The sequence below is a fragment of the Nuphar pumila genome, chromosome 10 (assembly GCF_984573655.1).
Source record: "Nuphar pumila chromosome 10, dmNupPumi1.hap1.1, whole genome shotgun sequence".
NCBI classification, from domain to species: Eukaryota; Viridiplantae; Streptophyta; class Magnoliopsida; order Nymphaeales; family Nymphaeaceae; genus Nuphar; species Nuphar pumila.
In genome coordinates, this window is record NC_143258.1 from 8,728,031 (window position 1) to 8,750,468 (window position 22,438).

General features: G+C 37.5%; 1 protein-coding gene across 1 annotated transcript in view; it reads right to left on the minus strand.

Annotated features, from left to right (window-relative positions):
* LOC149823439 (uncharacterized) overlaps nucleotides 1-22,438 on the minus strand; it is a 148,184-nt gene that overhangs the window by 50,508 nt on the left and 75,238 nt on the right. The window contains exons 9-10 of the mRNA XM_090018838.1: nucleotides 17,771-17,847; nucleotides 16,111-16,177 (exon numbers count right to left, since the gene is read on the minus strand). Coding sequence (XP_089874964.1) covers nucleotides 16,111-16,177; nucleotides 17,771-17,847 — 144 coding nt within the window. The remainder of the gene's footprint in view (nucleotides 1-16,110; nucleotides 16,178-17,770; nucleotides 17,848-22,438) is intronic.

The window sequence follows — 22,438 nt, forward strand, 5'->3', positions numbered from 1 at the left end:
GGGGTGGGGGATGCGCAGCCGCCGATGGCGAGGGGGGGGTAACGGCCTCCTCCCTTTTCGGGAGGCCACTCTCCTACAAAAGCATGCATGCTCCTCTCTCTTCCTCCCACTCTCCTCTCCTCCCCATCTCTGTCTTCTCGCTCCCTCGTTTTCAACACTCTCTCTGTCTCCCTGTTCCTCTCCCTCTCGACCGTGCTCAACTGTGGAGCAATCGACGTCGGCGACCTCCCAACCGCGGCAGCCAACTCCTCATCTCGACGGTTAAGGTAGGATCACTGTACATTCTATTTCGGTTATACCGTGGGGCTTGTGGGGTGTGGGTTGTCCGAAACCCCAAATCAGTACATTTGGGGGTTCGGATTACCAGGGTGGTATGAGATTTCGTATGGGTGTGTGTGGTTCAGCTTGCACAGGAAAGTAGAGAGAGAGAGAAGGAGATGCACAATGGCTGGGGCGGCGCACACAGGCACGACCTCCAAACCCTAAGCTTTATAAAAAAGAGCAGATATACAATGAGTCTTTTAATTTCAGAAATATTACAAGAATGTCATTAATGAAACTGTATTGTGCATGTGTTTCATTTAACATGCGTATGGATCTGGATCCAGATCCATACGCAAACTATATTTTAACACCCTCCCTCAAGTTGTACATGATTTTGGAGCATATACAACTTGCTCTTCAATAGCCAAAATTGACGTCCTGTTAACCCCTTGGTAAACAGGTCTGCCACTTGATCTTCTGTTTGAACATGACGTAGTTCTATCTCCTTCATCTCGACTTTCTGCCGTATAAAATGTTGATCAATCTCAATGTGCTTCGTTATGCTATGTTGGATAGGATTACATGCAATGTTTATTGCGCTTTGATTGTCACATAGAAGAAATGATCGAATAATTGTCTCCCCAAGATCACTCAATAAGTGTCTAATTCATGTAGCTTCTGTCGTGCCTGCAGCCATCGACCTGTATTCAGCCTCTGTACTCGATCGTGCCACTGCCTTTTGTTTTCTGCTACTCCAGGACACTAAATTGTGTCCAATATATACATAATATCTAGAGACAGATCGTCTCTCATCTGGATCCCCTGCCCAATCTGCGTCTGTATAAGTGATGAGTTCATGTCCTCTACGCAGATTATCATTCTTGCGATAAACAAGTCTGTCTCCTATAGTTCCTTTTAAATAGCGTAAAATGCGCTTCACAGCTTCCATATGACCCTCCGTTGGAGGGTGCATAAACTGGGATACCTGATTGACAGCATAAACTATATCAGGTCTGGTAAAGGTCAAGTACTGTAACATCCCCATGAGGCTTCTATACGTTGTAGGGTTGACACAAAGATAACCATCTTCAGAGCTCACCCTTTGATGTAATACACTAGGAGTGTTGACTGGTTTGCAATTCATCATCCTGGCTCTTTCCAGAAGGTCAAGAGTGTATTTTTGTTGCATGAGTGTCAATGTGTCTTGTTGTCTGTCAACTTCCACACCAAGAAAGTACCTCAACTCCTCTAAATCTTTCATCTTGAAAGTTTTCATTAAAAACTGCTTCACGTTTTACACATGATTATCTGAGCTCCCAGTGATCACAATGTCATCAACATATATAAGAAGAAGTATAACAATGTTTGCCTTTTGGTAAATAAAGAGTGAGTGATCTAGAGAGCATCTTCTAAAACCATAACTTTGAATTTGCATAGAGAAACTTTTAAACCAAGAACGAGACGCCTATTTCAACCCATACAGAGATTTCCTTAGTTTGCACACCCAGGCAGTAGGATCCTTCTCGGCATAACCAGGAGGTTGCTCCATATACACTTCTTCCTTTAAAGTTTCATGCAAAAATGCATTTTTAACATCGATCTGGCTAAGGCTCCATCCTCGATCGACTGCTAGGGATATGATGACATGAATAGTACCCATTTTGACTACCGGACTAAAAGTTTCATCGTAGTCTTCACCATATTGTTGTGTGAATCCCCGAGCAACAAGTCGCGCCTTATATCTGTCAATACTTCCTTCAGGCTTATACTTTGTTTTATAAACCCATTTTGAGCCAACTACATTCTTTCTTTCTGGCCAAGGTACTATTTCCCAACTATGGCATTCATGAAGTGCTTTCATTTCTTCATTCATAGCTTCAGTCCAATGACGGGATTGAAGAGCTTGTTTAAAACAAGTGGGTTCATCCTGTTTTGTGAGCTGAGACATAAACAACTGGAAATCAAGGGAAAAGGTCTCATAACTCACTCATCGTTGAATAGAATGCCTAATGCGTGACGGCCTTTGAGCCGGATCATTGGCGATGCTTTCTGTTAAAATGTATCTAATATATATATATATATATATACACTGTATATTACATCAATACTCGATAGGGGTATTTTTGTAATTTCACATAGTTGTTTTAGAAAACAACTATTTTCGAGTTTCATAAAATGTAATTTTCTTTTTTTTTATTTTTTAGAATTCTTTTTTGTATTTTTTTAGGACTAAAAGGGGCTCCAACCATAGAGTCGTTGGAGCCCCCAACGGTCACAAATGTGACCGTTGGGGGCTCCCAACGACTCTATGGGAGCCCCCTTTTGGGCTCTCCTTTTGAGGCCTTTGGCCATCCCTTCTCTCCTCTCCCTCTTGTATAAATAGGGGTGAACCCCTTGTATATTTTTCATTCTTGAGAGCTTTCTCTCTTCTCAATAAGAGGCTTTTTATATTGTTGTCTTCTTAAAGGCTTGTGCTTGTATTGTCCCTTTGTGGACTTGTGATATTGTCTCTTTTTATTCATTGTTGTAAGTGCTTGTATGCACTCATTATATTTCCGCAATATCTCATTACATGGTATCAGAGCCACTCGATTCTTGAAGGAAAGGTGTGGTTCGTGTATCTCATATTTAGTGGACATCTTCTCACTTGGCAACATCATGGAGACAAAGATTGACCTATCTTTCAAGCTCAATGGAAAGAATTATATGATGTGGGCATCGGCAATGAAAAATAATCTCAAAGGAAAGAAGCTTTGGAGTTTTGTCATGGGTACCGTTCTGGAACCTAAGCTTATGCTCACGAAGGTAGAAAAAGGTCAAGAAAAGGCTCTTGAAGGAGATGCTCTCCTCAAGGCCATTGAAAGTCATCAAAAGGAAGTGGAAGATTGGGAAAGCAATCACGCAAAAATCCTTGCATGGTTTATGAACAATGTGGAGCTTAAGGTATGTTCTAATATAGCTAAATTTCGTAGAGTCAATGAGGCTTGGTCCTTTATGAAGGGTATGTATACCCAAAAGGATCTTGCAAGAGCATACTTCTTGCAAGAAAAGATTAGAACCACCAAGCAAGGTGATTCTAGCATTCAAGACTATTATAGTGCCCTAAACCCACTATGGGATGAATTGGCTCTCTTGGAGCCAAAATGGGTTTCTATGGAAGATATTGATTTAAGGCAAAAACAAATGGAACAAGAGCGATTGTTTCAATTTCTTTTTGGGCTACGTCCCGAATTTGAGCAAGTGAGATCTTCACTTCTCCATAGATCTATTTTTCCTCCTATTGAGGATGCTATTGCCGAAATCACTCAAGAGGAGACAAGGCTTGGCATGAGTAAGCATGTTGATGAAGTCCTTGCCGTATCAAAACCGGGTAACAATGTTATAACCTATAAGCCTCCTCATTTTGGGAAACAAGGAAACTACAATGGAGGAAGAAAAATGATTGTTTGTCATTATTGCAATGAGTCGGGTCACATTAGACCCGCTTGTCCAAAGCTTATTGAAACCTTCAAGCCTAAAGTGGCCTCTCTTGAAGAAACCACCACCAAAGAAGATGAAGGCAAGAACAATGACATCAAAGAAACTCTTGGACAAATATCTATGGCTCTCCAACAAATGTTAAAAGTTTCTTCCTCCACATCGGGTGCGGATATTGCTTCAACATCATCACCCGGTACGTATTCTTGGATCCTTGACTCCGGAGCTTCTTTTCATATGACCCCTCATGAAAATGCACTTAGTGATGTTTGCACCAATTCAAAGGACTCTTGTGTCTCTACGGCCGATGGAACCTTTTTAAAAATTTCAAGTATTGGCTCTTTTAAATATTCACAAAATTTTTGTGTTCCAAAAGTAAGAGTTGTTCCCAAACTAAATTTAAACCTATTTTCGGTTTCTCAAATTGCCGACCATGGATGTGAAATATCTTTCTCATCTAATGGTTGCTTTGTGCAGGATCTCCGGTCCGGGAAGCGGATTGGGCAAGGCCATAGAAAGGGAGACCTCTATTATATGGACCATCTTGATCTCCTTACAAACTTTTTTTGTTCTTATGTCCAAGAAAAAAACATGGAAACTTGGCATAAAAGACTTGGTCATCCAAGTTATTCCAAAATGTATCTCTTTCCTTTTGGAAACAAATTTTGTAAAGAAAAAGAAATTAATTGCAAAGATTGAATTTTTTGAAAAATGAAGTCTATTCCATTTCCAACTAGAACTTTTCTCTCATCAAGGCCTTTTGAATTGGTGCATTCGGATGTTTGGGGGCCTTCTCCGGTTATGTCTAAAGGGGGCTATTCATATTATGTTACGTTTATTGATGACTCTACTCGGTATGTTTGGATTTATTTCCTTAGTCATAAGTCGGAAGTATTTACTTTCTTTAAAGATTTTCATAAAAAGGTTCAAAATCAATTTCAAAGTAACATATCTATTTTAAGATCCGATTCCGGTGGCAAATACGTATCTCACGAATTTCAAAACTATTTAACCCAAAATGGCATTTGCCATCAAAAGTCATGTCCTAGGACTCCTCAACAAAATGGCCTAGCGGAAAGGAAACATAGGCACATTATAGAAACTGCTAGAACATTACTTGTTTCTAGAAATATTCCAAAGAAGTTTTGGGTCGAAGTCGTTCTAACCTCAACCTATCTAATCAATAGAATGCCCTCTTCTAAGTTAAAAAATACTTCTCCCTATGAAAAACTCTTTAAATTTTCACCCGATTTCAATCGTCTTCGTATTTTTTGTTGTAAATGTTTTGTCCTATTACATAAAAGGGATAAGTTATCTCCAAAAGCAATTGAATGTGTTTTTCTAGGATATGGTGAAAATCAAAAAGGGTATAGATGTTATGATTTTAAGAATGATAAACTATATGTTTCAAAAGATGTAACATTTCTAGAAGAAGAAAACGGTTTTGATAAAATAGAAGAAACAAATGAAATTGATTATATATTCTTATATGATCTTATTGATGACATACAAGAAGATTTTCTTGAAAACATAGACGATACTCATGAGGTATCCCCTCTTGACATAACACCCTCAAACGATAGTGATTCAAATATAAATGTTCATGATAGTGATACCAATATAAATGTTTACTCAAGAAGAAATCAAGAAAATCCTATTAGTGCCCTCGAAAAATACTCTCAAATTTCTGAATCCACTGAGGAACCACAAGTTAGGCATTCTTCTAGAATATCAATACCCCCAAATAGGTTTGTATCCTATGATTCCTTAACTCCCAACTATCGGGCATGTTTAATAACCCTACATTCTTATTTTGAACCGGCCCACTATAATCAAGCTAAATCTATACCTCATTGGGTTGAAGCAATGCAAGTTGAACTAAATGCTTTAAAAAAGGCCAATACTTGGGAAATAATTAATCTACCCTCACACAAAAAACCTATTGGTTGTCGTTGGGTTAATAGTTGTCGCATCAACCAAAAAATGGCCTATTTATCAACTTGACGTAAAAAATGTTTTTTTAAAATGGAAGTTTAAGTGAAGAAGTTTATATGGATCCGCCACCCGGAATAAATATTAAGCAAGGTCAAACACTTCGGCTTTTGAAGGCATTATATGGTCTTAAACAAGCTCCTAAGGCTTGGTATGAACGTTTCAGTGATATCATGATAAAGTTAGGATTTCACTCTTGTTATACTGACACTGCTCTTTTTGTTAAACATGCAGGTTCTAGTATCGTAATTTTGTTGCTTTATGTTGATGATATGATTATCACTGGGAATGATCAAAATAGTATTATTAATGTTAAAAATATGTTAAAAAATAATTTTGATATGTCTGACTTAGGTTTTCTTAGATATTTTCTTGGAATTGAAGTTGCATATTCTCCTAGAGGATATATTTTGTCACAGATGAAGCTTGCTGCAGATATATGTTCTAAGTCTGGGATTTCTGATGATAAGAAAGTAGAGACTCCCGAGGTTATTAATGCCAAATTGCGGTTGGAGGATGGGGTTCTTCTAGAAGATCCCACACCTTACAGACAACTCATTGGGTCTCTTACCTATTTAACCATCACCAGACCAGATATCACTCATGCGGTTCACTCAGTTAGTCAATTTCATCATGCTCCTACAACTGTGCATATGAGTGTTGTTTTTCGAATCATCCGCTACATTCAGAATACCATCAATAAAGGGTTATTTCTATCATCCTCTTCTTCTTTGAATCTTCTTGCTTATACTGATGCAGATTGGGGAGGTAATCCCAATGATCGAGTCTCAACTACTGGTTTTTGTGTCTTTTTAGGGGACTCTTTGATTGTCTGGCGATGCAAGAAGCAGCAGAAAGTTTCACTATCATCCACTGAAGATGAGTACCGGGCTATGACAACCACGACAATGGAACTTGTATGGCTTCGCAGTCTGCTTAAAGACATGGGAGTTGATATTACCGAAGCCTCAAAACTATGTTGCGACAACAAGAGTGTCATCTATATTGCGAGCAATCATACTTTTCATGAGCGTACAAAACATATCGAAATGGATTGCCACTATGTTCGTGACGAATTCTTACGAGAAACTATTGCTCTTCCATATGTCACTTCAGAATATCAGTTGGCGGACTTCTTCACTAAAGCTCTTCCGGCTCCTCGCTTCATGTTTCTTCTTGGCAAACTTTCTGTCATTTCCCCGTAAAGTTTGAGGGGGGTTGTTAAAATGTATCTTATATATATATATATATATATATATATATATATATATATATATATATTACATCAATACCCGATAGGGGTATTTTGTAATTTCACATAGTTGTTTTAGAAAACAACTATTTTCGAGTTTCATAAAATGTAATTTTCTTTTTTTTATTTTTTAGAATTCTTTTTTGTATTTTTTGAGGACTAAAAGGGGCTCCAACCATAGAGTCGTTGGAGGCCCCAACGGTCACAAATGTGACTGTTGGGGGCTCCCAACGACTCTATGGGAGCCCCCTTTTGGGCTCTCCTTTTGAGGCCTTTGGCCATCCCTTCTCTCCTCTCCCTCTTGTATAAATAGGGGTGAACCCCTTGTATATTTTTCATTCTTGAGAGCTTTCTCTCTTCTCAATAAGAGGCTTTTTATATTGTTGCCTTCTTAAAGGCTTGTGCTTGTATTGTCCCTTTGTGGACTTGTGATATTGTCTCTTTTTATTCATTGTTGTAAGTGCTTGTATGCACTCATTATATTTCTGCAATATCTCATTACACTTTCCACATTCCTCGGCTCTATATTTTTGTTCCGTCTAGTGTATATCTGTCTAGAGAAGCTTTCTACTGGGGGTGGCTCAACTGGAGATAATTCAACATGCATTTGTGAGTCATTCAACTCCCTACTCAAGCCAAAGGAAGGACAATTTGTCTGACATGTTTCTCCTGTATTAGCAAAAAGATTTGCGTTCATCCATGGATCATATACCTCTAATTCTCGAGATGGCAACGCTGCAGAGTCATTGACCTGAAAATTTCGTTCATCAAAAACAACATTTCTGGAGGTCTTAATACATTTTGTAGTAGGGTCTGTTAAAATGTATCTCTCTTATGTAAATATTTACATATATATATAAAGAGAGATACATATACATATATACATGATGTATATATGTATTATGTATATATGTATTATGTATATATGTATATGTATCTATCTTTATATATATATATATATGTAAATATATATGTTTCCTTTTTTTCTTGTAAAACCCACAAGGGTATTTTAGTCATTTCCCTTCCTTTTGTTGTAATATTTTTTGTATTTTTACTTTTTCTTCTTTTTCTTTTTTCTTTTCATTTTTTTATTTCTTTTTGTTGACTCAAAGTCAACTTGGAGGGGGCTCAACACTAGCTGTTGAGCCTCTCCAACAGTTAGAATTCTAACCGTTGGAGGGGCTCCAACAGCTAGTGGAGCCCCTCCAAGGCTCCTTTTCCTCTTATAAATAGGGGAGTTCCCCCTTTGTAAAACTCACTTCTTGGAGCTTTTGTTCTCCATTCTTCTCAATAAAATTCTTTATATTTTGTATGCCTTTGTGCATTTGAGTTTCTTTATTGTACCTTCGTGTACATTTGTTCTAAGTGTTCTTGTGCATTTGTGCACATTGGTGGTGTTGTGCTTATCGCACACTTTATCTCCTTTTTTGAGATATTTCCATAGGGTCATAGCATCGATAACCTTTGTATTTGTTGAGAATAGGTGGTTTTTAGGTTAAGTTGTTCTTTATTAGATGTTTTCTGAAATATTATTTTCATAAGGACTTAGATGTAATTTTTCTGTTTTGTCTCTCTCTATTTAATATAGAGAGAAGCCCTAATGATGTATTAAGTTTTCTGTTTTCATGTTCAGTCGTCTCTCTCTCTCTCTCTCTCTCTCTCTCTCTCTCTCTCTCTCTCTCTCTCTCTCTCTCTCTCTCTCTCTCTCTCTCTCTCTCTCTCTCTTTCTCTCTCTTTCTAGGGTTCGGTTCATCTTCTACAGTATTCATCCGCATACCCAACAAATCTGCACTTGACGGCCTTGTCCTGAAACTTATTTCGCAGAGATGAATCAATATGTACATAACATACACAACAAAAAACGCGCAACTCATCATAAGAGGGATGTTGCCCAAATAAAATCTAATAGGGAGATTTCTGATCCAGAAGTGCCATAGGAAGACGATTTATGATATGAACAGATGTGTGAAAAACTTCTGCCCAGAGACTAACGGGCACATTACTATCATGTAACATGCTCATCGCACTCTCGACAATATGCCTGTGTTTTCTCTCTGCAACCCCATTTTGTTGAGGAGTATGAGGGCAAGAAACTTGTCGACTTATTCCTTTATCCCGAAGAAAGGCAATAAACTCGTTCGATGAATACTCTCCTCTACCATCACATTGTAAATGCACAATATCACAAGCAAACTTTGTTTTAAACATCGAATGGAATTCCCGAAATATTTGGAAAACTTCATGCTTGTGTTTCAAGAAATATATCCAAGTATAACGGGAATAAGAATCAATAAAGACAACATAGTAACGACTGCCAGAAAGAGAAGGAATAGGTGTGGGTCCCCAAACATCGAAACAAATAATCTCAAATGGCTTTGAAGCCCTTTTATTTATAATATGAAACGGAAGAACATGGCTTTTGCAGAGTTCGCATGAAGAACATTTATTATTATTATCAAAAAATGAACATAAACTAGACTTTGGAAGAAGACCATCATATACAAGATTTTCAACGAAACCCCGACTACAATGTCCCAAACGACTATGCCAAATATCTGGCTTATTACAATGAGATGAATTAAAAACTTCCAATGAAGGGAAAAACAAAGACTCTGAAGGCGAAGACACTGAAGAATGCTTGGACGACTTCAACTGGAGGACTGGGACTGAAGGCGAAGACATTGAAGGAATCTCCTTGAAAACGTACATGTTTCCTTGTCGCTCCCCCTTAGCGAACGTCTCCTTCGTTCGTAGATCCTTAACATAAACAGAAGAGGGAGTAAATTCGACGGAAGAATTCATATCGTCAACAAGTTTATCTATAGAAACAATGTTCTTTTTAATATTAGGAGCAAGAAGGACATTGGACAAGTGAAGTGAGGACTTTGACATAGGGATATGTGCACTGCCAGTATGACTAATGGAGTGATAAGTTCCATACCCCATAACTATACTACCTTTTTCAAAATAAGGCAATAAGTGAGATAACTTACCCGCATTACCCGTAACATGTGTGGCATCACCTAAATCAACATACCACTCGCCTTGTTCATTTTGCTTGATCGTCATCTGTGACAATGCTGATAACAAAAGTTGTTGCACATCTGTGGATGGCGCTTTCGTGTCCATAGTAGTAGCTAATTTATTCTCAATTTTGTTTATTTTTCCTCTATTCTGTAGATTGAACCAACAATCAACTTTCGCATGTCCTCTTTTGTTACATAAGAAACAAGTGGGCACTCTCCTCTGATTCCCTGTATTAAAAGCCCCTGAAATATTAGGTGTAGGCAAGATACCATGTCCTCCCTACCCAAAACGTCTGCGGCCTCTGCCTCCTTGATGCCCTCCATTCCCTCGTCCAAAACCTACAGAAGTGTCCATGGCCAAAACTGAATGAGAACGAGCTGATTCATTTCCTTCTGCCCTTTGTTTCATAATCATCTTATGCTGGAGAAGTTTCGCTTGAAGGTCGTCAAAGGTGGGCAAGTGAGGAAGGCATGATAAAGTTGTGGTAAACATGTTGTTGAACCTTATCTTTATCTGCAATAGCACTTCCAATAACCGTCAATTGGTCAGTAATACTCTTCAAGCGGCCTATGTATTCCATGACTGTCATGGAGCCTTTCTTCAAACTTTGAAATTCATTTTTTAAGTACATAACTCGGGCTTCTGATATCTGAGAGTATGTCTGAGACAGCTTACTCCACAGATCCGCCGCAGTGCAATCATCTGAAAGAGTAACCAACACTTCTTGAGAGAGTGTTGACGTAATATAAGCAACCAAAGACTGATCCCGCTTCCTCCAAGCTGTATACTCTGGATTCTTAATAGAAATGGTAATTGTGTCACCCTTCTCATCCTTGGTTTCCTGCAAAATAAGCCGTGGTGGTATAAGAACTAAAACATCCAGATGTTCATCGAGATCCTGACTTCGTATAAAAGGAAGGATTTGCCTCTTCCAGGTCAAAAAATTAGAATGAATAAGTTTTTCTGTAACGAGCTCACTCAAGAAATTTGCAGAGGGACCGGATGACGAGGAGTAATCCATATCAATGGGACAATGAATAAGCAAACAAAACGAATGGAAAAAAACAAACAGGTTTGAGATCACTTAATCAATCAGTAGAACTTCAACAAGGCATGTACCTGTGCTATCAATATCTTGAAAGGGAATTCCATTTTTTTTTTTTGCAGATTCAGAATCGAGATTGTAAACTATTATAATCTGCCTATAGGTGTTGCACAGGGAACACTAAAATAGCAATAAAGGAAAGAAAAAATTTCTGGAATCAAAGAGATTGTTTGTAATCAAAGAGGAGACTACAATAAAAAAATGAATCAAACAGACTGCAATCAGAGAGGAGAACACTTAGAAATGAACGACAGTCGTTGATGTGGCTACAGTCGTTGATGTGGCTGCAGTTGTTGATGTGGCTGCAATCAGAGAGGAGAATACAGACGCTAAGAGTTGATGGTTGCAGTCGTTGATGTGGCTGACAGTCGTTGATGAACGAGAATCAAGAAAAAAAAAATCGTTGATGTGGCTGACAGTCGTTGATGAACGAGAATCAAGAAAGAAAAAAAAATGAGCAGCAGAAGTTTACGAACCTGTTTAGTTCTGGGACCGAGACGAAGATGGGATTGGCTCAATCAGAAAAAGAACGATGATGATAAAAGAACTAGCAGAGAAGAACGAGTTGCATAGAAGGGGAGGAGAGGAGAATAAAAAAAGGGAAAGATGAACCAAAACCTGTTTCTTCAGAACTCGCTGAACACGCCTCTGATAGGATTCTGCAACCTCAGCTCTGATACCATATGAGATTTCGTATGGGTGTGTATGGTTCAGCTTGCACAAAAAAGTAGAGAGAGAGAGAAGGAGATGCACAATGGTTGGGGCGGCGCACACAGGCTCGACCTCCAAACCCTAAGCTTTATAAAAAAGAGCAGATATACAATGAGTCTTTTAATTTCAGAAGTATTACAAGAATGTCATTAATGAAACTGTATTGTGCATGTGTTTCATTTAACATGCGTATGGATCTGGATCCAGATCCATATGCAAACTATATTTTAACAGGTGGTCCATCCCTTACACCTGTGCCCTGGATTTCATCTTGGGTCGAGGCTACTGAAAACCCCCAAATATAGATTTGGGGGTTTTCAGTTTTTTTGAAGAATAGGGGGGTACTGCAAGGGCTAACGGAAACCCCAAATCGGCAGATTTGGGGATTCCGACTGCTAAGAACCTAATTGAAAAATATATAAATATGTATATATAAGGGGTTTCCGATTTAGGGAAAAGGGGTTTTCATTTTACGCAAAAAGAATTTAGATTGATTGGATTTGCGAGTCTGCTATTTGGTTTTCAAATTTTGTTGAGGGCGTTTACCTACGATGTTTAACATTGCTGTTAAGGGCATATACACACCGATTAGAGCTTGCAGTGGTGCTGTTACAAATAGATACAAAAAAAAAGAGGGTATCTGAATAAAGTCTGACCTGTGATTCCGGTGTGATCATTCACGATTTACTGATATACTTGTTTATTCACATTATATTTTCTACCTGCCTCGTTACTCCGGATTTGCTAAAGGGGATGGGTCTTCCTTTTCATATGGTCTCTCAATATCGACTCTAATTAGATATGCTGCGATCTAAGAGGCTTTTTCCTTATAATTTGAAGAAGGTTGGCTGTGATTTTTAGTTAGGACTCCTATGCTTTCTCAGTATAAATCGTACTCAGACATGTGATTTTCAGTGATCTCTAAAATGCTCTTCCAGTATAGATTTGAATTTGGTTGGGTGTAAATTTTTGTGTTATGCATAATATGCTTTCTGAGTATAAAGTTTAAATAGATATGTTGTGAAGTCTAGTAATGACTTGAGGAGTCAATAGGTCGTAATTCTTTTAGTTATTTAAGTGACTAAATAAGACCACGGCTTTTGGATACATTGAGGGAAAGCTTAATCACAAGACAATGACTTAACCAGCCTTATAATTGGAATTGCGGTTACGAGTTTGCTTTGTACATTTTCTATGGATTTGTATTAAATCTTGGGTTTTGATTGGGTTAAAGTTAATTTACCACCTTGTTTGGCTGAACAGTTAGTGTTACTTCTGACATGTGGGCATTTACTTTTAACAAGCAATGAAATATGTGGTTATGAGATGTTTTAAATTCTGCTAATACTATTACATGTTAGTTAGTGTTCTTAAATTGTTGTTGTCATAGTGTAGATTCTTTACTTGTTCTTGTATATGCTGAAAATCACACTCGGCACCCACACTACATACTTGACACATGATATACCTGCAAGAAAAATTACAGTAATTCCTACTTAGACAGTTGTAGTCTAATTCCTATAAATTTGTCATTTTTCAGGTGAAGAATAGAGTTTATGAGCGACTGCAGGATGAGGCTTCGATCGAGATGTTGATTTATTGTGTTCCCGGGACAATCTCAGATTAAATTTCAATTTATTATTATTCCTGTTATTTAGAAACTCTGATGCCATTATTTATTTAGAATAAATCAATGTTGTTGCTTGAACACTCCTGTAATGCGCCTAAATGCTTTAACCTAATGAAATGGTTGTTTCCGATGTTACAAAAAAAAAATCTCTAAAAATTTGGGTTAAAATTTTGGGGCGTTACATAGCCTGCTTAAGTGTCGCTTTGACAATACAGTCAACAAACTGTGGATAGCACTTTAAGTGGCAAAAAACATAAATAAGATGTAATAGAACATTTGTGCAATCTATGGTACCCGAACACTCCATTTTCCTCTTTGTACCCATGCCGACAAGTGTATCCCCGTATCGACTCCCGAGCACACCTTTTTACCCTCCGTACATACAAGTTTGTATATAATTTATAATTTATAATTTATAATTTATAATTTATAATTTATAATTTATAATTATATTTTCAGTTTATAACTTTTTTTTTCAATATATAATATATATTTTAGATACAGCATATATATTTAGATTATATTCAGTTTGTTTTGAATTTATTTTGTATTTATGTGATATATATATATATAGACGTGTCCCCATACCCACATTTTTTGGAATTGCGTACCCTTTGTACCCGTACCTAGGTGACTTAGTGTGCATTATAGTTTATAGTTTATATATTCTCTTCTAGTGCAATTTAAGGTTTTTCTCCTTTTAGTCTTTGGCTCTAGCATAAAAAGAAACAAAGAGAGGAGGAGAAAATATCTTAACTGTTAGATTTATGCCAGGAATGCTGGTACAAGTATATGGTATGGCACATATGATGCAATGCACTTTCCAAAGGTATTATATTTGGTACACTTTATCGTACAATACTCTCCAGCAGAAAGTCATAGGTGCGAGCCTATGTCACACGGACACTCCATTTTTTCCTCTGTACCCGTGTTGACATGTGTATCCCCGTATCGACACGGGTCGAGACCTGGACATGCCATTTTACCCTCCGTGCATACAAGTTTTAATTTATAATTATATTTTCAGTTTATAACTTTATATTTTCAGTATATAATATATATTTCAGACATAGCATATATATTTGGATTATATTCAGTTTTCTTTGAATTTATTTTGTATTTATATGATATTTAATATATATATAGCCGTGTCCCTGTACCCACATTTTTTGGAATTGTCTTGTTGTACCCTCCGTACCTGTACCCGTACCCGCACCCGTACCCAGGTGACAAAGGTGTGTGCTTTTATCTAATCAATATCACCCTGCAGACGTATCTAACATGGTTTTTTTGTTAGAAATAGCACATTGCATCAAGTAGTTTTGACATAAAAGACGAAAATAAGGTCCAAATCTGTAATAGTGATGACAAGACACAAGAATTGAACATAAATTCAATGAAACTTTGGTAGGACTCCACCTGAAGAAAAAAGAACCAAAGCAATAGAGAATAATAGTTAAAGTTCCACAGCATAGAGCCAAGAAAATAACATCCGTCAAACTATTGATAAATTTTCAACAAGAGAAGAAAAAAAGAAAAGAAGGCAAAAAAATAACTACCAAAAGTAAATTTCAACATCTTATTTATGCACTATCTAATTGTCAAATATTTACCAATTCACAGGTAGCCTCATAAAATATTGAATGTTCATTAATGCAATTCCAAGATATTAGCCTGTTTAATTGACTAGTATCTGTGGTTGTAGCTTATTTTCATATAATTGATATGCAGATTAATTTGAGAAAGAGACTATGGTTGTTGGTGGATCAAACAAGGGGAGAGATGGATATTCTAAAGATAATAAAAACAAAAACATAGATTGGAAGGATAATGAAGTCAGGCGAGATTAGACAATAGTCCTCTCAGTAAGGAAGGCGGGAAATTTGAAGGAAGTTAGACAAAAAAATGGTGAAAAGAGAAAAGACGAGTTTTAAATATCATATTACTTCAAAATAGGATAAAATACTCTTTTTTTTACTGAACTATGCTTGAGTGGAGTTTAGCAAAAGAATGTTGATTGAGGCAACTCTGTATCATAATCTAAGTTAGCTGGACAATGATATGCTTGTGGATGCTAGACAAGGGTATGAAGTATTAAACATGTCAAACTTTGAGAAATCAAGTATGCTGGCACAACCATGTGTGTGTGTGTACATATGTATGAATACATACATACATATGTACGTACGAACGTACATACATACATACATATATATGCATGAAAATGAATACATAGTTATGTGGGATGACATAGGATTTAATTATAGATAGAAAGGGATAGACAAACAGAGCTCATAAGTCAACCTTATGTAATTGGAATAGGCTTGACGATGACTATGATATCTACTACACATTTGGTAAATGTATACAATGATCAACTATATTCACAGAATGGAAAGCAGTAGTTTAAATGCATCAAACATTGGTATATAAATATTTTCATAGAGTTGTTCCTAGTGCCTTCAAGCAATATTTTATGAAAAGATGATTAAAACATTTACAAAATTCGAAATTCAAACCATAAGCATTCAATACTACCAAGTAAAATAGAACATTTGCAACTTTTCATATCAATACATATAGAAGAACAAATCCATGCTGATTGTACACAGCTTATGCAAGCTCAAGGAAGACGGTTTTGCCAGTTTATACCTTTTCGATTTCACCAATTTCACCGGCCTTGGCCACACGAAAGTTAAGTGCCTCTTCTTTTTGATGCCTGATAGAATCAAGTATATAGGCAATCGAATGGCAGAAAGTTAACTTAAGAGTAAAACAATAGAAATTTGAAAAAAGAAAAAGTAGAAAATGAAATATTCAGAATCATTCCCCATAAATACAGCAGACATAATCCCCATAAACTGATTGCATTAATCACCTCAATTTACCAAAAGAAGTTGAAATCCATTGTTACTCCAATCTGTTTCACACAGATACTGCATTTCTAGTTCAGACAGTGTCCCCTTGTCTACCAGCCATGATGGAACACTTCATAAACATGGACGTATCCCTGTATCTACAGTGAATTCCATGTACCACTAGATCCCAGTACTGTATATATTCATCAGCTACTGGTTTTGTCTCAAATAACTTCTAAAGCAAATGATAGGCAATCAGATCAAGCTTTAGCCTGAATAATGCCTCAATTACGATACATATATATATGCATGAACAAGCAGAAGATTTTTTTTCTTTTGCATTCAGTGACCTGGGTCCTCCAAGCTTGCTACCAGCAGGACCCACAGCTTTATGCTTTAAGAATATGTGGATAAACAAGAGAACCATGTCTCAATGCTCAGAAACAGTGAAAAAGTTCTCCAAACTATAGAATGAATAAGCAAAAGTCCTCCATCAAGACAACACATGGGTAATTGTTTCATTTAGGCCTTTTAATCACTAAAAGTACAGATTATTTGGGAACTAAAATTTCTGTTCAAGCAATTAGATTTCATTAAAAGCAAAAATAATAATAATAATAAAATTTCAAAGAAGTAGCTATTATAGTCCAAAATTTCTCTTCAACAACAAACAACCTGAAAAACAAAGTTTCCACGCCACACTGACAAGCATGATTTAGATATCCAAAAGATGGCTAAATGTGCATCCTCAGAGACCACTCAGACATTCCTATCCAATACCGCTCAAGGATATTTTTTATCCTTTCTTCATCAAAAGGTGGTGGTCCATAAAATGCCATTATTGCAGCTATTATTAGAAGGGTCCTTTCCGGGAGCAAGGTTAAGCTCATACCCTTCCACACGGTAGGTGCAGAAGTGAAATACTTGTAAATAACTACCATTGGAATGAAGGGTTTTATTGAGCTCTCTGAGTTATAGATCATCAGTGCCATTTAATGATCATCATCAGAAGTCTCTCACCAAATCACTAGTGTGATATCACTACACCCAGCTTAGCTTAGCTAAGACAAGAATATAGCTAACTCTCCACACTAAATTGCAATATACAAGCTGATAGTAAGGAAGTAACCAGATACTTCCAAGGCACCATTCAACCTATTGTTGACTTTAAAATTGTCAAAATTGTGATAATCTACCAGAAGCATAGATGCCCACAATTATAAAGTGCTAATTATGCTTCAGAAAAGAATGGATCATGGAACTATTAAAACATAATATTGTTCTAATAAAAAGAAACATAATATCATTTTCCAAACCAAGGAGAACAACAAATATCATTAAAAATAATTTGTTGCAAATCACATAGAAGAGAGATTGGACAATAACAGCAGGATCACTATCTTATCTAGAGAAACATTATTAGACGCAATTGTTGTGTAATTTTTAAATAATACCTGTTATCAGAGATGCGCTTTTCTGCCTTCACAGTTGAGCTCACAAGAGATTCAGCTAAGATCTTCAACTTATCAATCTGTGCACCATATATAAATAGATTAAATTGAAGAAACAAAAGAAAAGAATATTCTACATCGGTGTATACATACATACATATATATAATTTTATGAAAGGAACTACATACTACATAGGTACAATAAAAACCATAATGATCAATTGACAATTTGATTAATCGTTAAAAAATGTATTGTTGTCACAAGCTCAAAAGTCACAGTCATAGTTACCAAATTCTCTATTCAGGGTGTGACAGCAAACCATGACAACCAATGCCAGTGCACCAGGATCATAAACTTCAAACACTGAACCAACATACTATAATCTCTATTCACCTGGCAATGGACTCTGCCATGAAGGCCACAACCGGCTCATCTATGTTGTCGTATGTTTATTTTCTTTAACAAGTGGAGCATGTTTCTGTAACAACTTCATAAAAGCAGTGTTCTTTTTTGTTTTTTTCTCAAGAAAGGGGCATTTTCATTTAAAAATTGAACAACAATGGCAAGGTGTTGTCGGAGCATAGGTAGAAGTGTTAATGTATACACATATAATGTAAACATATATATATATATATATATATATATATGTGTTTACATATGTATAGCTATGCATATATTGTTTAGGGACATTTTAGTTTTTTCACATGTATATTCAAAATAAGTGTATTTTCACTTTTTATTCTTTTTTTATTTAATTTTTGTATTTATTCCCAGCCTTGAAGGGCTTTTGGGAAAAGGGTAGAGTCGTCAGACTCCACCCAACAGCTCCCTAGAGCCTCTCTTTTGTATATAAAGGACTGAGAACCCTTGGTTTGAGAGGTTCAGTTCAGTAATGAGATCACTTGGTTTTGAGCAGTCACCGTGATCCTGCTTTGTTTGTGTCTTCCTCTACTCTTGAAAAATGTATATTGCTTCTTTATGTAGATGATATGATTATCACTGGAGATAACATAAAGTAGACTGAAGAGACCAAAAAGAAATTGATCAATATGTTCGAGATGAAAGATTTGAGGTGTTTGAAGTATTTTCTTTGCTTGAGATAGTCTACTCTCCAAGGGGACTGTACTTGTCCCAATATAAGTATGTTACAGATTTGGTTGTGAAAGCAAGATTAGTAGATGACTCAAAACATGTAAATTCCTCCATGGAGGCAAATTTGTGGATGAGGACAACTGATGGTGTTGAGCTAGAGGGTCCTGTAGTATACATGCAGTTAGTTGGGAGCCTTATATATTTGACTATATCCAAATTAGATATAACTCATGCAGTTCATGTAGTCAGTCAATTTATGAGTGCCCCCAGATCAGTTCACGTGGCAGTTGTACTCAGAATCATCAGGTATGTCAGAGATTCTATGCACTATAGTATGTTTTTATCATCTTCATCAGGCATAAAATTAAGAGCTTTTTGTGATGCTGATTTTAAGGGTTTCACTAGAGATAGACTTTCCACTACAAGGTTTTGTATTTTCCTTGGAAGCTCTTTGTTTTCGTAGAAGAGCAAGAAGCAATAGAGGGTTGCTTTGTCTATTGCATAAGCAGTATACAGAGCTATGGCTCAAGTTGTGGCTCAGATTATTTGGATACGATGGCTATTAAATGAATTAGGAATTTCATATGAAAAGAAAACTCGATTATATTGTGACAATATGAGTGATATTCATACTGCTAAGAATCCAGAGTTTCATGAGCGCACTAAGCACATTGAAATAGACTACCATTATACAAGAAGGGCATATGAAGATGGGATTATAGCTTTGGAGCATGTCAGCTCAAAGAATCAGATAGCAGATGTGTTTACAAAAAGCCTTTCAACTTTGCATTTCAATTCTTTTCTTTCTAAACTTGGAATGATTCTCTTACATCCTTCTAGGCTTGAAGAGGAGTATTGAAAGTCTATGTAATATAGTGTAGTATAGATATGTGTAAAGTAACTTTATTAGACCTTCATGTACATACCTTATTAAGAAGGGGGTATATTAGACTTTTTGTTCTTTTGTTTTTTATGTACTCTAAGGGGGTCGACCCATTATGTAAGTGAGGCCTCTCACACCTAACCCTAGATCCTCTCCCTCTTCTTTCTTATTGTTTCTAACAATATACGGTGTTGAGCTACTTTTGAACCCCTTCAATAATAAGTGAAACTATGAACTACCCAATTTGCAGGGGAAATATAAAACTTGTTAATTTTATGGGTTCTTTCAAAAAAAATAAAAAGGGATATGAATCCAGGTTGGATCCGACCGGATCCGGGTAGGATGTCGACATCCCCCCCTCCCAGTTAGTCTATTTAACCCCCCCCCCCCCCCACACACACACACACACACACGAGGGTTTCTTTTAAAAAAAAAAAGAGAGAAACCCCCGACTCTCTCCTCGTCTCTCTCCCTCGTTGGAATCTCCAGGCCCAATGCCCCGAGCCCAACTCTCTTCCTGTCTCTCTCTCCCTCTACGCTCTCTATCTCTCTCCTTGAATCTCTCTCCCCATCTCTCTCTGCTTACTCCCCTCTCGCCGGGAGCACCTCGCCGGAGCTCCCCCTTGCCGGTAAGTTCTCTCTCTCTCTCTCTTAATCTCTCTCAATTTCACTAGCAGGAGAAAGCTGCCCTCTTGCCTATTGCAATTTCTTCGGTAGGAGGGCGCCTTTCATTTTTCCAGCAGGAGGGTGCCTCCCTCCTGTCTGTTTTATTTTCTCCGTCAGGAGGGCGCCACCCTCCTGCCTACTAAAATTTCTCTGACCTGCCTATTACAATTTCTCCGGCAGGAGGGCATCGCCCTCCTGGCTGTTTAAAACTCTCTGGCACGAGGGTACTGCGCTCCTGCCCGCTTCGACTCTTCAGGCAAGAGGGTGTCGACCTCCTGCCTGCCTCATTTTTTTCAGCAAGAGGGTGCTGCCCTTCAGCCTAAATCTCATTTTCCTGCAGAAGGGCGTCACCTCCTGTCGAGACCTATCTACAGAGCTGAGCTCGGTTTGAACCAATACCAACTCGGTTCCCTCTCTAGAAGGATCGAATCTAGGCTCGGTCCTGTCTCGTTTGGGGGCCAGACTCGGTTCGGCATAATAGTTAAGCCCTCAATCCCTCTGTCCCCTTTTCTAGCTGCTCTCGAACAGCAGCAGCTCCTAGTGTTGTTGTTGTCTTGAGCATGGTCGAGCCCAGCCAAAACTTGGCTATCACTGAGCACAACCCGGTTTGGTCTAGCACCCCGGGCCGACTCGTGCACATCAAATATCAACTCGGTTCCTGCCAAACCGACTTTTTATGCCTCATTCTGCCAAGCTCAGCTTGCTAGCGAAGCCGGCTCGATTTATTTTACCGAGTCTGGCTCGGTCCAGTCGGCTCGAACTGGGTTCAAGTTTGACCCCTGTGACGCAATTGTCGCCTCGTCCGCTAATATAAGGTTTTAACATCATTCTTTATGCAGCATGATAAAATCCTTTTTTTTAGTGCTCCACTTCGGCACAACGGATGAGACACACTTACTGAGGCATGAGCCTTTAAAAACGTACACTCAGAATCATCAGAGATTCGAACCATCTCTGAGGTAGGGGAAAGTTGCATACGAGAACAATGTCGGAATACTTTTAACTTATACGTATTTTATTTATGTTATATATATATATATATATATATATATATATATATGTTTTTAACTCAAGGATGCAGTTTTGTGTATTCTTGTACATTTTTAATTACGTCATTTACTTTGTCGTCGTGCTGTAATGTGCATAGGCTCCAGTTTTCTGTAATTTATTTAACTCGATGTGTGGTTTCACACATCGGGCCTTGCTTTATGTTATTTACTTTGCCGTCATGCTATAACGTGCACAGGCTCTTTATGCAATTTACTTAGCCCGATGTACACACTGGGCCTCGCTCACGCAATTTATTTAACTCGATGTATGGTTTCACACATCGGACCCTGCTTTATGCCATTTACCTTGTTGTCACGCTATAATGTGCGCAGGCCTATGCTTTAATATATATGTATTCTATATACATATATAATTTTATATAGTACGCAGTTTTGAGTAATCCTGCCTACTTTAGATTACGCTAGTATTATTTAAAGACGCAGATTTGTGCATCCTATCCAAAACTCGATTTTTAAAAGATTTCACATACGAGATTTCAAGCTCGCATTGTCTGATGTCTCGAAAAGCAAAACAAGTATTTTGCGTTTGCATATTCGCAACTAAGTTTTCTCCTCGAACCAACGTAACAAAAAGGCCTCGACTACGTAGCCTTCGGTGGTACGTACGTCACGTCCTTTTTTGTATCCGGAATGACTCGGATATTTCCTCGTCTAAGGCACTGGATATTGAAATTTCCAAATATTGTGTCTAGGTTTATTTCTAAGAAACCAATATCTTTCTCATCATAGTGGTACTATCAGACATGCACGACATGTTAGTATGACGATGATTGGACTGGAGGTTTATGGTAACCTCGTAGTGCGACAATGCACGACGATTAAAAGAAAATCACATAAATGGTGATGATCGTTTTCACAGGAAAGATGCTCGATTTGGTTTAAAAGATCAGAGCATATTGAATGGGTTGTCAGATAAAATAAAACCTGATGTACCCATTTATTTTTTGGTTATATCAAGG